The sequence below is a fragment of the Pipra filicauda genome, unplaced genomic scaffold (genome assembly GCF_003945595.2).
Source record: "Pipra filicauda isolate LSUMZ 115617 unplaced genomic scaffold, ASM394559v2 scaffold259_size1095435_pilon, whole genome shotgun sequence".
NCBI lineage: Eukaryota > Metazoa > Chordata > Aves > Passeriformes > Pipridae > Pipra > Pipra filicauda.
The window spans coordinates 165,165-180,738 of record NW_024104375.1 but is presented as its reverse complement, the minus strand read 5'-3'; the positions used below and the strand labels follow the sequence as shown (position 1 = coordinate 180,738).

Here is a 15,574-nt window from a genome sequence, read left to right as displayed (position 1 = left end):
GCCACCGCCCGGGCCGCCGCTTCCTGTTTACACTCCCCTCGCGCGTGACGCGGGACGCTCCCGCCTTAAAGGCGCCGCGGCGGCCGGAGAAGGGAGGGAGGAGAGGAGGAAAGAGGGGAAGGAGGAGAAGAAGGAGAAAGCGGCGGCTCTCTGTTTCAGTCTGCGGATTCGCGGCAGGGCTGCTGGGCTGCTGGCGGGAGTAGGGTATCGGGACCCAGACCTTGTCCGGAGAGCAGGCAAATTTCTATTTCCCCTGCGCTAAGTGGTGCCGCTCTGTTTTAATCGGGAAGCTTTTAAATTGGTACAATCTCAAATTTCCCCTCTCTGAACCAGTCTTCTTCGTCTTTTGCTCGCTATATCGCATTTCAAAGTCAGCCAAGCGGGCGAGAGACCCTGCGCTTAGAACAGCCCAGATCCCAAATGGTGCAAAGCTCGGAGAGGCGGGGATGTGTCGGACATCAACATCTGAAAGGTACCAGTGACCTTAACAAATGAAAGCGGGAACCTGAGAAGCTGTAAAAACTCTTTCATAAAAGGTGTGAATGCTTGCAAAGAGGCAGCTAAGGAACACGCCGAAGGAGCGTGGAGTTACGGGATGGTTCCACAATGTAAATATTTAGGGGTGCAAATATTAGAGGAGTTAAAAAGGAGGAATGAAGGTCCTAGGGTTAGCTCTGACTTTAACCAGTGCCACTTATCAGGGCACCCCTCTAGCTGGGAGGACTTACTTATTCTGCTTTTTAAAGCAAAGGTAGTGGACTTCAAAACAGTAAGCAGACAAACAAAAGCACTTTGTGTTTCTAAACCAAAACAGCATCGAGGAGGCCGTGACAAGTGCGGGGCTTTTGGCCCAACCTTTTACAGTGCTTTTAAAAACACCACAACCCAAAACTTTTAGGTGAGGGAAAAAAAGGAACCAGCTGTGTCAGAGCTCTGCCTTTATTTGTCCGCATCATCACTGAGAAGCAGTCACTATTGATCCTGCTCCTGGGCAGGAAACTGCTTCTCAGTGGTTTGTTGTAAAATAGTTCAGAAATGGAAATTATACTCTGAAAATAGCCCTTACTTCAGGGACAATATTAATAAAGCATTATTAAGTTAAAGTCTGGCTTGGTCCTCAGCATTTATGCTTATTTGTATTTTAGTCTTGACAGTGAACTAGCAATGGGATTTTTTTGGTTGATGCACTGGCTAATGCCTTAGTTCACTAGTTGCAAACCCTACAGTATGATTCAGAATTTTTGAGAGAATATCAATTATATATTTGCTTATTGGTTTAGAAAGGGAAATTTAAAAAGAGGGGGGGGAAAAGACTGGGATCTTACTGACTTAAAAATTTTCAGATTAAAACAGAGTAGCACAGCTTAGTACAGGAAAAATAGAAATTTAAATACCAGATACTAAGACAGTGTCATACAAACAGCTGCTGACTGACTTGTGACCCAGTTAGTCCATCTGCAATAATTTCACATTAGACTAGAGATACTGAAGTCACAACTAGGAATTACAGCAAGATGTTTGTTCTGCAGAATCCTCCTGCATCATCAAACAATTCTGTGTTAACTGGAGATGACAAGTATTTCCAAAGCATTTAAAGTACCTAAAAGTTTATAATTTTTTACAAAATAAAAAAATTAATTTCATGTCAGCCAGAAATTTAGTTAATCCAAGGTCAAAATTTTAAAAATTCTACTGACATTTAACCTTCTCCTACTTCTCTAAAGAACAGCATGCACTTCCTATAATTGCAGTACAAACTGAGCTATCTCGTGGCTGAAATCAGCAGACAAGTAAATAAACACACAACTTGAAACTCTTGTGATGGCAGATTCCGAAACTAAGATCCTATTTGCTTAATAATAATAATAATAATCCTGGAACCTTTTATTTCAAAGGAGTCTGGGAAGATGCTTGTTTTAGCAAATACTTGTTTTCAACTACTTGAAAACATACCAAGATATCTTAAAAATCTCAAAGCAAATTCCTGAGCCAGTTCTACTGCTGGAAGTAAACATATATATGATATAAAATATAGAATATAGAATACAGAATATGATTGGGCCCAATAGCTTTAAATTAGACTTAAGAACAATTACTTCATTTATTTGGGGGGTGTTGTGTGATTTGTTTTGGGCATTTTTTTTTAAACCTGTGCTAGCCAAATTTTAGAAAGAAATTAAAAATTATAGTAACAACTGTGGGTTCAGTCCAAGCACAGTGATACAAGCAGGGCCTGTTTCAAATGGCAAACAGGCAAAAACCACCCTCCCTTCACTTCCCTTTATCTCTGCTCTCTCTTCCTCTCACCTGATGCAAGTATCTGTAGATATCAGCATCTTTCCTAGACAAGAATGTTTTAAGGTATTAGCAACCATTTTGAGATTTTTTTCCCTCCCTCTAAGAAATGTTAAGAGTATTAAAGCTAGTTATAAGCCTAGAATAAGATTACCCTTTTCTTTTTAAAAGCCTTCTCATCTGAAAAAGATCTGCTTATATTTGACAACGGAAGCTTGTAGCCTTCCCGAAGGGGTCAGCTAACAGCAACACCTAGTCTGTTCTTTCCCTAATACTATTATTTTGGGAAACTTTCACTGAGAAATTTGGAACAGACTTAAGTATCCAAAAGATAAAAGTTCCTTTATTTCAAAAGTAAGGGGTAACTGGAAGACAATTACCTGATTTAGGAAAGGGAAGAGGATCTAAGTGCTGGGATGAAACTGGCAAAACCATCAAGGTTGTGTACTGTTCATGTAGTACCCACTCAAACAGTAATTCTTCTGTTGTTACAAGGAATGAGTGTAGTCCTACCCTAAGACTGCTCCAGTGAAACACTGAGGATCAGTGAAGGCCTGTATGATGCAAAGAACTATACAAGAATACCACCATAAGATCTTAAGATTTTACTTCACCACGAGTTTTCCAACAAAGAGATAAAAAAGTCACTTTCACAGCACACTGTGAGAATGTCACATGTAGCATCACTATATTCTGCTTGATAAAGAGCAGCATCAAAAACAGCAATCTGTTAAAAAGAAGTTGATTAGAATTTCTTAATTCCAAACCATCCCACCACATCAGTCCATCTTTAAATGTGTTGTTTTGGAGAGAAACATTGCTAGATTTTTAGTACTTTGTAAAAAATAAAGTCTGACATTAAGAATAAAAGTATGAAATAGATTGGGGAAACTAAATATTTCTAAGTGAAGCTTTTTTGCTTACAGGTGCAAAAAGAATACACAGATTTGTCTATGATTACCTTCAGGGCAAGCACATTTGATGCTCTAAGCTGACATCCTAGGCAGAGACAGGATTATTACAGAGTTCTGTTTTTGGTTTGCACCGAGTTCTTGGAACCATTTGTATATTGAGTGAAGCTAACTGAACTTACTCTTTGCACCTTGGATGCAGCTGTCAGGATTTCGTGGCATGTCACCAAGGAAGTCCTCTGCAGGTTGAATTCATATCTGTTTCTCATGTAATACCCAACTGTATTTACAGAGATAGTTAGAGCCACATTCCATCTACTTCAAATGAAAAGGTCCAGACTTTTGCATATATAAATACATTAGTTTGTTAAATTAACATTTTCATACGATTGCAGTGCGTAGTTTGACTTTTCACTTTGCCCTTGGTGGAGATGGATGAAAGATTCACTGACATTGTGTCTGTACACATTTTTAAATTAGTTTTTCAAGCTGCAATAGGAAAAAAAGAAGGGCTCTTCTCATGTGCTTTCCCACTAAATACTTTGGATGATACAGATGATTTTTTAATTTTTTTTTTAAACTAAAACATATATAAGCTCTGAATCATGCAAAATATGACCACCTGAGCTACATCAGTCTGATGTAACTGGGAAATTGGTGAAGTTGTCAGACTGTCAAAGTGGTAGTGACAGTCCATTCTTACAGTGCCAGCCTGATGTGTGGGACAAGTTAAAAAAAAAGCAAACCACTGAGGCATCACCATATGGTCGCTGTGTTTTCCATTTTGGTATTCCCAGCCAACCACTCTCTCTTGACATCGGTAGTTGACATTTACCACTGCACCAACATAGTTAGAAGCAGTAAGTTTGTGTTTTGTTTTGTTAGCAGCTATACACTCAGTGCTATTCATCATATATAGGTGGGTCTCCATCGCTTGAAAACGTTGACAGTTTCTTTCCATGATTCTGCACATGATCTTCATTCATCTTTTCCAAAGCTTCAATCTAGAGAGACAAAAATAAAACCGTGCTGAAATCATGAAACCATGCCTGCGCCAAAATGCTGCTAAACAGCGTTAAAAAGTAGATGACAGAGCAGGTATATTTCAGTGACTGAAAGTACAGCTTGAAACATGTTCTCAACAAGTTACTAAAATGAGTTGCACTCCATTATAAGTTTCAAGCTACGTAACTGAAATGCACCAGTTGCAGGGAGGACTGTGTGATTCTTAGGTCTTAAGCTGTATTCCTCAAAGTATAGAAATGTCCCTTTCTCCAACTCTGAACACCTCCACTGTAACTCAGCCAATCCATCAGCATGAGAGAAATACAAGTAATACTAACATTACAAATCCACTGCAGTAATTTTTAACAGTGAAAGTTGAATACAGATATACTTCAGTGTTTTGTGCAATCAAAGTAACACAGTACAGTGGCTTATTTTGATCTTCTGATTGTTAAGTTTGGATTGCTTCCCCTTCTACTCCAGGGGAGATAATTTTGACCTTAGTCCCTAGTAACAAAAGTCTGAAGTTTAAGAAGCTGCTCAAATTCTCCTCTATGTAAGCAGCAATGTTAAATCTTTCCCATAAAACTTACAAGCACTAAAAGTGACATAAAACAAGAAGAAAAACACCGCACCCTACCCCCTGGTGCCACACCACAGTCAGTGAGGGAACTGTTTTTTGCTTGATTACCTGATACATAATGATCATGGAACTGTGACATTGTGGTCCCTTTACCTCTATCTTACTCTAAGGACCTTCCCCAGGAGTTACCTAATTTCAAGCTGCCACTTACTCCATGCAGGATTAGCATACACTGTCGTGAGTAATTGGGTAGAGTAGAATTGCCACATCGCCCTAATTTTAATTAGTAAATACAGACTGTTTGACAACTGTTTTTTTCAATATCTGATATCAGGATGCACTCCTTGAAGAGTTACAAAGGTTGAAAATTAAAAGCCAACAGTGACCAAAGATTCCCACATCCATATTTACAGTAGCATGATTTTAGGCTTGAAAATTGAAAACGCTAGCCCAAACTTTAAATTCAAATAAGTTAATATCTAAACCATGAAAATAAGCAGTAGAACAATTATTGTTGTTTACCCAGCTTTCCTTTCTCTGCACAACCTTTAAGGTATGTAAGGGAAGAGAACAATGCTAGCTTTTAAACTAAAACCAGATCACTAGATTTGCCTTAATCCTGAAAGAAGCAACTAAATGCAACATGAAGCCTTTTACACTTGTGAGCAGGGGAATCAGGAAAGGGGGTGGAGAGGCCTGTCAATATGAGTTTCTGTAAACATTTGTACTGGCTGAAATACTCAAGTTTTTAAAAAGGGATGCAGAATGACTGCTGAAATTTTATTCACACACACTGATCATGCAAACTAAATGTGGAAAGTTAAGGTATTACAACAACTACTATAGCTAACCAAATTAAAAGTGTTAGACAGAGAAAGCTATACCTCTGCTTGGAAGTCTACTTCATTGTCAGCTGTAATATTTAAACCTGAGACAGCATTGAAGAGTTCACGCTCATTAAGTGCTTCTGCCACACCTCCTTTCTGGAAGAACTAGTCAATATAAAAAGCACACATTAAACACTTTACTACACAGAACAAAATAGTCCTTTTCCTTTCCCAAGTTACAATCACAATATTTAGTCAAAGTTACATTTTTGCTTTTATTGACCCACAGATAAAAATAACTGAAATAAGTTTTAAGTTCTAGTGGTATCATTTTACTCTTCCACACTTTTTTCCCTTTCAGAGAAGAACACCATCAGCATGGACAATATGCAAGAGTAAACTTGTATATATGTGGTGGAGATCATTTTTTACTGAGTTGTATTGGCTGATTTTTAATTAGCTCTGAATTGATTTTTATCTTGGAAAACATTCAGCAGAACAGAAGATTGTCAGACAAAGAGGTCCTACCTGTGCAACATTCCTACAGTCTCTGAACAAAAACTCAAGTCCGTGAGGATGGGTTGGCTCTACAGACTGACTGACATCAATGAGCCAGACCTGTAGTCACAGAGAAATAGCAATTCACTTTGTATTAAAATTTCACATTGGAGATAATATCCAAAGGAGGGCAATGAAGATGGTGAAGGGCCTTGAGGGGAAGCTGTATGAGGAGCAGCTGAGGTCACTTGGTGAGGAGACTGAGGGGAGACCTCATTGCAGTCTACAGCTTCCTCATGAGAGGAAGAGGAGGGACAGGCGCTGATCTCGTCTGTGGTGACCAGTGACATGACCCAAGAGAATGGCCTGAAGTTGTGTCAGGGGAGGTTTAGGTTGGATATTAGAAAAAGGTTCTTCACCCAGAGGGTGGTTGGGCACTGGAACAGGCTCCCCAGGAAAGCGGTCACAGCACCAAGCCTGAGGGAGTTCAAGAAGCATTTGGATAATACTCTCAGGCCCATAGTGTGACTATTAGGGATGGTCCTGTGCAGGGCTAGGAGTTGGACTCCATGATCCTTGTGGGTCCTTTCCAACTCAGCATATTCTGTGATTCTGTGAAACCTTTCCTCCCCACATTAAGAACAAACTCACCTTCCCATCATGCCAAAGCATGTTGTATTCACTCAGATCTGCATGGACCAGGTTGCACTCCCTATACAACTGCTGCATCATCTGCAAGGAACCAAATTAATGAAAGAAGTATGCTATACTCCACATAAATATTGCTTGTGTGACTATAGAATAAACAAACAAACAAAATGCCTTTCCCCAACCAACTGACTTAATTTACATAATTTTTACCCAAGTCTTCAATAAATTTCCACACAAGGAATCGCAGTTTTGGTACTCTGCCAGCAAACTAAGCTTTTATCACTGAATTTAGCTTTGGCAAGTCTGAAGAATTAGTCTGGTAAACTCAGGTCAGCTCTGCCAATCAGTCCAAGTGCATGAAACAGATAAACACGTTCTCTAGATATACATGTCATTTTCACTGCTATCACATAGGAAAGAAGTCTCAGAGTTGTAGGTGCTGAATCCTAACCAGCATACATATTAATTTAAAACATGCTTGTGTTGCTCACTGGTCTCACAATTTGAGGCCTAGACTATTTATATTACCAACATGAATGGTTGGTTGGCTGGTTCAGTTTTTTAATTTCTATAATGGAATAGGTGAGTGGACAGTTAGCAGATACGTTTGAACCAATTACAGCAGAAAATAGAAAAATCCACTGTGCAGTATTCTAACTCATTCTTTGAAAGTGCTTAAGCCTTGTAAATTATGCGTTTGTTAAGCCCAGAAAGACTTCAGAGAATTTTATAAACCGCATGCTGCTTCTATAAAAGGACTACTTGCTCATAATTCCTCTACTGCTAAGTATCTGTCAACAAGTCCCAGCATGTCTTCCACTCAGATTAAGATTAAATTTAAATATCTTTTTTTAGTGGATAATTTTTTATTTATTCTAAGTCACACATTAAACAGCAGCAAAATAAGACTTTGAACTTCATATCTTGGAAGTGATGCAAGCATCCTAAAAAGTAAATAAATGATGATTTGTCCTTTAAATTATTCACCTAAAAGAAAACACAACCCAGAACTGGAGGAGAAATCAGCATTGTCTTACATTGAGAGTCTGATAGTAGGCCTTTTTCATGTCTTCACTACCAAGTGTTACATCCTTTAGTTTAGGAGCTGGGATTTGATCCTTGCCAATGAAAGACATAACCAAGACGTGTTTCTTAAGGATAACGACTTGAGGACAAGGAATTCCTGCATTTTGCATTCTGTGGATCGGAAAATAGATACTGATTTAGAAAAACAAAAGCCCCAAAACCATATAGTTCTAGTTCCTGCTTGCTCATTTCCAATCTGAGAGAGTGTGTAAGAAACTTGATCCAGAATAAAAAAAGTCTTTGAAATAGAGAGAATTGAAAATTGAATACATATATTTATTTCACATAGGAAAATTCAGATCCTAAAGTCGTGAGTCTAAGAATGCTCACTGAACACTTTTACAACTAGAGCCTGCTAACTTCACGGGCTTGTAAACTGTGCTGCCAAATCACTGAAGATGCTGACAACTCATTAAACTGTAAGAAACCAGAGGCTTTTTCAATCTATGGCACGTTGTATATTATTTTGACCTAAAAAACAAATCTAAACTTCTACTCAGACATAGTATATCTTCCTTACACAGAGAAGGCATTTGACAACTACCCTTGATTTTTTTCCTTACCTTGTTAAGTTATGCATTTCTTTCTCAGCCCACATACGAATAATCTTTCGTGGATTCAATTTACTGAAGCGGTCTTTAAATCTGTAGTCATCCTTGATGTATTTGTCACGGTTCTTGAATTCATTAAGAGTTGTTTTAAACACTTTGATGGCACATTCCGGAGGAATAACTTTATCTTCAGTTGCACTTCTCGTGGAAAAAGTCAAATATATAACAAAGTTAACTATTTGCATCTTTACAACCAAATGCATGCTTTTGGTTTTTTTATATAATACAAGATACAGCAATTTTTAATATAAGAGGTCTGACTTTCTATCAAATCTAGAAGCCAACTCAAGTTAAGTTTATAACAATTCTATGATTAAACTTGCATATGAATGTTTAGTTTTTGGCATTTTGATTATACGTTGCTTATCAAACACGTTACCTCTCCCAGTTTGGTAATATTTTACTTAAATGTCATAGCTAATAACAGCCCTGTTAATGGATATACCTGCTACAAGAATTTACAGGTGAAAATAGTCTTCCCTTAGAACAATAATAGTAGCATCATAGTATTTTGTAAAGCACCACAAAAATATTAAATAGTACCAGGCAAAAGAACACTCCTGAACATCACTGAAGCAACAGTCAAGTTAAAAAAAAAAAAAAAAGGGTACAGCTTTTCTCCCCAACTCCAACTTACCTCTATCTTGACATCTCTAAATCGATTATCTGTATTTGGGTTTTATTATTTCTTTCTCAAACACCACTAATTTAAAGTGAGCTAAATGTACTACAATCACTACTAATGTATTATAATCCTTCCAGTGTGGCAGCTTTCACAACTGGACTCTTGCATGACTCACAAAGTGAACAGCATCCCAACACTATGCTCAAGGTAACCCTAAAGTAACAAATAGCACCTCCACTGAGTTGCATAGATGGAGCTGACCATACAGCGATCTGTACAGAAAGACAATCTTCAGGTAGACTAATATCATCATGACACCTCTATAATCTGGTGCAGGTTGGTGGAAAGAGTTCCTCAAAAATCTCCAGACTTCTTTTTTATAAAAGGAGTACATCTGTTTCTACAGAAAGGCAGGCGGATTTGTCCCCATTCATTAAATGGACTCCAAGGAGGAAAGTGGGGATTTTTTTTACTTCATGGTTGGTACCATTTGGTTTTTAGATTTATTATTATTATCTGCATACATATGAATACAGACTTTAAAGGCTTGGAAATAAAAAAGCTATAAAAGGAGCTGTTTAAATATTTCTGTGGTTTCTGCTTTTTAAATCATCTCTAGTACTTAAAGCTACCATCAGTAACAACAACATACTTACTTTCCTCCATAGGCATGAAAAACAACAGATTCTTTTCCTGTGCTGATGCAGCCTGTGATGGTCTCCAGCATCCCAGCATTGACCATCTTGTACAGAAGTAAACGTGTTTTAGGATCCACTGCTTTTTCCTACAGGCAAGAAATTAATAGTCAATTCATTAAAATAATTCTTTTTTTTACAGCAAATTTAGGATATTTATACACCACAAGATTTCAACTATGTGGAAAGAATAATGTATTAATAAAATTCTCTCAACTGATAAAGAGGAAGAAAAACCAAACTGAAATAAACAGATGAAGCAAAATCAGTCTGCTCCAGGACTGTCATCTGAGGATTTAACTCTCAGGTTCCTTATCAGCTGTGTAGCACATACAGTATTTTACCAATTCCACACAGACTCAACAGCACTTTCTACAGTGTTTTCAAGAAGTCTTTACAAATCATAAATCAAAATATCCTAACTATTATATTTCTTTGATATCAGTAATAATAAAGAAAAGCATAACACTCAGATTTGAAGAAGTCCACAGCAGGAATCACCAGAGGCTCTACTCTAAAATCACCCATAAAGCCTATCAACTGACTTCCTAAATTATTAAGTCAGTTTAGTTGGTCACATCATCTTCCTGGAGCTTGCTATGAAGACAGATATTTGGAGCCAGAGGGTTGAACTGCAGAGGATTAGTCCTCTGGATAGTTTCTATAAATAACTTCCAGCCAGTTTATTCATTATAGCTGATTAAATTTAGAAAGACAAAGAGAAAAAGAAAATGGAAGGTGCTTGCTCTTACTTTGATATGGCTCTCACAGTAATGCAGCTCAAATAAAAACAGCCTTTTTCTAGGAGCTGGCTGATAACATCTCCTTCAGCAATGTTAGTATAATATTTCTTAACTGTTTTACTAAAAATGGAATGTTTCAAGAAGTTTCCAAAGCAGTGTTCAGCTATTACACAAGATAAAAAGTATATAGAGAAAATTTATTAAAAACATACAGCAGTGGAGTGCTCCTTCTTTTCATGGAGCCTTGCACTTCGACGTTCCTCAGAGTATGCATGTTGCTTTAAGGCATTGAAGACTTGATTTGACAGCTTTAAGTCCATCCCAATTCCATCCCCAACTTGGAATTCAGGTGCGAACTACACGTGGAAATAATAGAAATTTAAGCATTGTTACGAGCAGACACCAAAAGTTGGCACAAACAGAAATTTCTCATTCTGATTTGGAAATACCCAGGGTAGATTAGGACCTATGTGAAACCCACTTTGTGTAATGTTGTCACTATGTTAAAAAACATATTGCTTTCAACTCAGAACTCAAAGTTCTACCCAAATTGATATGAGATTACCTAACATCCTGCAAAAATAGCACTTGCAGCATTTCCTTATTTGCAGAAGTTGCACCACATACCTTAAAGAAAATGGAAGGCATGTGCTATAGACAAACAGACTGAAAAGCTGTAAATCAATTATTTGACTGAAAATAAGTTACTTAGCTTATCAGACGAAATTAATTAAAGGAAGGAGGTTACACAATAGCTATGCATTTCAAAAGTAGCTTCAATGTTTTATTTGCCTGTGTGCCAAACTTGCTGATAGTTTTGTTTTGCCAAAGCAGTTCTGTGCAAATTCTTGAATCATGGTCAATAACAAACTATTATTAAACAGAAAACCCACACAACTCAAGCTGCCAATTTGAATAACTAAACCAAACACTACGTTGCTTTGATTTGATGGGAAAAAAAATCAGCACCTTATCCAGTAGCACACATGGACAAGCATTAGTTCTTTGGCTGAATTGCAGCATTCCAGTTTTATACACAAAATAAATTTCCCTAAGTTTTCACTTACATTTTCCATGCGAGCAGTGTTCTTTCTTCCACATACCACTTCATCATGTTTAGTAGTAATATCTTTTCCTTTTCCTATGAAACCCCTTCTCGGTGTGGTAGTAGGTTTATCTGCCAGCAGTGAGAAAAATAAATCAAACTTTACACCAAAACAAACATAACTTATGCTCACAAAGGTCCCACAATGTCCAAAAATGTAACATAATTTCAGATTACTTCAATTGTATGATCTTAATGAAGGTCTTCTCTTATCCTAAGCATGACAGCTTCTTTTGCTATGTTATGACTTACTTCTGTATCTTCCCTGGGGTATCAGACACCTTTTTGGCATATTAAGACAGGAATATTCAATGTCGTCTGAAGATGACCCCAGCCAAATGTAGATGACAGATATGCCCATCTCGGAATACTTTCCACGTACAATAGTTATTTGGCCAGATTCAGCCACTGAAGCCAATATACTAGCAGACAGAAGCCTGAAATGACCTGCCCAACCGCCTGCTGACACCTCCCGATGAGGTGTCATTGCTTTTACATACAACTGGTATGCCTCCTTACATTCAAAGAAAACTTGATTTAACTATGTCATATTCTTAGGCCTATGAACTGAAGAAACTGTATTGTTTAAAACTGTCACATACCTGCTCTGTAAGGATCATGACGGGTATCCTGCCAATCAACCTCATCCTCTGAGCTGTCACTGTCATAGGGATGCACCTTCCGATAATTTTCAAAGGATATGGAGACTTGAGAAAGAAAACAAGTAAGTATGTCAGTGATTATCAGGGATTTGCTACTTCCTCACAGCTCTGCCAACTTAAAGAGTGCCAAGAATATCTCCAAAGCAAAAATATTTCTTCTGATGAAGGTACCTTTGCTATCTCCATTGATCTTCTTCTCTTCACGCCGAAGCTGTGCATCATATTCCCTATCAAATTCCATCTGCAGCATCTGAGCTAGCATTAGGTCACTAGAAGTGTCAATATTTTCTCCTGTAATAAATGGACCTTCAGCAACACTGTGTGAGATGAAAGCAGAAATTTTAAAAAGTTAAACTCAGTAATGTAAGCATAAACCACTGCTTTGTATCATTTCATCACTCTATACAAAAGACTTCATGTAGAGCTGCACAGAAAGGAATGGATCTCAGCTCTCCACCTCCCCTTCAAGCCAACACTAAATATTAATAGATCATGACTTCATTTCTCTCTGCCACTTTTTATGATGGAAACATTACTTGAACTTTTACTTGCTTACCATTCTATAAGAAGCATTAAGCACTATTTTTAAGGTGTCCTTCACAAAAAAAAAGGCAGCATACAGGTGTATGTATGTGTATACATATTTATATGTTTTGTAAATAAAAACAAACCCGCAAATAGTGTCACTTTGCTTTGCTCTGCTTCACAGGAAAGACTGCAGTAAAAATTTTTATAAGTTTAGAACTAGTAAGCTCTTGGCCCTTGTTTAGAGCTTTCAAGTAGTAGGAGGATATAGGTGATATACCTGACAGTTCTTGAAATAACATTTTAAACTGTTAAAAGAAGTCTCTGAAAGGGTAGGAAAAAATCCCCATTTCTGAGATTTCTCTAAACATAGCTTACAGACTGGGTTAATGTACCCAGAAAATGCAAAGAAAACATGAAGAAAAAAGGAAGGGCAACAGAGAAGAGAATCTAAGGAAGATTTTTAACTGGGGGAAGCCGTCTTCACTGAAAAGATCTGAAGAAGCAGAGTTAGGAGGCAACAGGCAAAGCATTTGCTATATTGCTATGCACTAAGCACACTGTAAGAAAACGCACAAGAGAGAGAAGATGGCAGCACAACTATGGAGATCACTAATCCAGGGCTCGAACTTACGCAACCACTTCAGGAAAAGCAGCATTTTCCTCTTCCAGCTGCAGTTCTTTTGCCAGCTGTTCACTCATTACATCAGCAAGAGAACATGATATTGATGTTGTGTTAGGGGCTCCCCACGGACACTGTAAATAAGCATTTTATTAAAATCAGCAAGATTTGTAAAGTGACAACACAATAATCAGGATAATTAGCTATTGCTGGCACCAAAATAAGCTCACATAATCTTGTAAGAGCTTGTCTTCTACAGATACTTGGGGAACTACTCAAAGAGTAGTTTCATAAACTCAGTAGGGAGAACTGGGTTTGAAACTGGGATTGGTAGTCACTAATCGGGGTAGGAAACAGTCATTTTGTCGGTACTCTCTGAAGACGGGGTAAAGCCTTCTGAGAAAGTTTGCTTACAAGTGTACACACTTGTATATCTATGTAAAACTTCTCCTGGAATAACACAACCGTAATAGCTTATGCACAGCTTCCTCCCCCGTTTTTAGGGCCCTGAAAAGACAGCCATCATAAAACATCCCCTCAAAACTGCAGAAGCACACACATAACCTCGCTGGGGGAGGCGGCGGCTGGGAAGTGACGAATCCAACCAAGCTGTGACTCACTGCCTACCGCCGTGATAACCAAGCTCGCTTAGCTCCAATTCCCTGCTCGCCAGCAGAGCTTGGAGAGAAGCAACGCATTTATCAGGCTGCCACAGCAGCCCCCTCCAGCAAGGAGATAATTGCCGGTAGCAGCAAGAACGCCATTCCCCGTCCATCGCTGCTCGGGTGGCTCTGCCAAGTGACCGTGACCCTGGCGATGCTGACACCGCCCCGCAGCGCCCTCTCCACGGCCTCAGTTCTCCTCCTCCTCCACGAGCTCCCCGGAGCCCGGACAGCGGCGGCGGCCCCGCAGCGGCCCCGGGCTGCCGGCACAGCGCTCACCTTGCTCTGCCAGGCGGGGCCCGGACCGGCGTCGGGGGCGGCGGCGGCGGCGACTCCCACCGAGTCCATGGGGCACACAGGGGCGGGCGGGGAGCGGCAGGGACGGGGTCTCTCTTCGGGGCAGCGACGCTCCGACTGCGAAATCTTCCGGGTCCTTCCCGGTCCTCCCTGGCCGTCACGGGCCGTCAGGCGGCCTATTGGCCGCCGGCTCGGGCATCGCCCGCCTTTCCGGTGATGTCAGCGGGGCGGCCGCGGCGCGCTGGTGGCGTACGGAGCCTTCGGAAGGGCCGGCCCGTGGTTCCGGCACCCCGCCCCGCCCCGCCCCGCCCCGCCCCGCCCCGCCCCGCCAGGCGGTCCCAGAGGGCTGAGGGACAGCGCCGGGCACCGGAGCTGGGCTGCCGGCAAAGGGAACGGGGGGAGTTAAAGAGCTGATGTTTGGTTTTATCTCAGGAAGTAACCGAGGGAACCGTGGAAAAAAGCCAAACCAAACCAAACCAAACCAAACCATGAGCGAACGGCAAAACAAATGGATGGATTCCAGAGAAGGGCAACGAAGCTGGTGAAGGGTCTGGAGCACAAGTCCTGTGAGGAGAGGCTGAGAGAGCTGGGGTTGTTTACCCTGGAGAAGAGAAGGCTCAGGGGAGACCTCATCACTCTCTACAACTCCCTGAACGAAGGTTGTAGCCAGATGGGGGTCGGGCTCTTCTCCCAGGCAGCAAGTGACAGGACAAGAGAACATAGCCTTAAGCTGCACTAGGGAGACTTAGGTTGGACATTGGGAACAATTTCTTCCCAGAAAGGGTGATTAGATACTGGAATGGGCTGCTGAGGGAGGTGGTGGAGTCACCATCCCTGGAGGTGTTTAAGGAAAGACTGGATGTGGCACTTAGTGCCATGGTCTAATTGACACGGTGGTGTTGGGTCATCGGGTTGATTCAATGATCTCAGAGGTCTTTTGCAACCTAATTGATTCTGTGAAATTAAATAGGCGATGTTCGTTTTTATCTCAGGGAGTAACAGAGGGAATGGAAAAAAAACCCCAAAGCAAACCATAAGCAAACAGTTTAATCCCAATCCCATACCTCATGGTAAATACAAAATTAAATATTTTCTATGTGACCTACCACCTCTTACACCTCAATTTTATACATAATATTTTTCTGGAAAATAGTATTGTGGTTTAAATGCC

At 39.9% G+C, this 15,574-nt stretch overlaps 1 protein-coding gene across 2 annotated transcripts; it reads right to left on the bottom strand.

The window, feature by feature from the left end:
• Positions 1 to 2,885: 2,885 nt before the first annotated feature.
• Positions 2,886 to 14,566, bottom strand: RIOK3 (RIO kinase 3). 2 transcript variants are annotated; one of them, XM_027715860.2, is made up of 13 exons: positions 14,386 to 14,566; positions 13,457 to 13,578; positions 12,469 to 12,614; positions 12,238 to 12,342; positions 11,598 to 11,707; positions 10,743 to 10,886; positions 9,749 to 9,876; positions 8,420 to 8,608; positions 7,808 to 7,967; positions 6,771 to 6,851; positions 6,150 to 6,239; positions 5,679 to 5,786; positions 2,886 to 4,210 (listed from the first exon to the last, which is right to left on the bottom strand). In XM_027715860.2, the coding sequence occupies exons 1-13, from the start codon at positions 14,452 to 14,454 to the stop codon at positions 4,109 to 4,111; spliced, it is 1,554 nt and encodes a 517-aa protein (XP_027571661.2). In that variant the 5' UTR covers positions 14,455 to 14,566; the 3' UTR covers positions 2,886 to 4,108. The 2 variants fall into 2 exon arrangements, with proteins under 2 accessions (XP_027571661.2, XP_027571660.2); XM_027715859.2 differs by having other exon boundaries at positions 8,420 to 8,605; positions 14,386 to 14,533.
• Between the last annotated feature and the right edge of the window lie 1,008 nt (positions 14,567 to 15,574).

Bases quoted from the DNA above. Each gene is read 5' to 3' on its own strand.
- RIOK3 (XM_027715860.2), bottom strand. From the start codon at position 14,454: ATGGACTCGGTGGGAGTCGCCGCCGCCGCCGCCCCCGACGCCGGTCCG. The intron at 8,609-9,748 runs GTAAGTATGTTG...TTTTTCCACGAG, and splicing joins TTTCATGCCTATGGAGGAAA to AAGTGCAACTGAAGATAAAG. The intron at 4,211-5,678 runs GTATAGCTTTCT...TTGTCTCTCTAG, and splicing joins AAGTAGACTTCCAAGCAGAG to ATTGAAGCTTTGGAAAAGAT.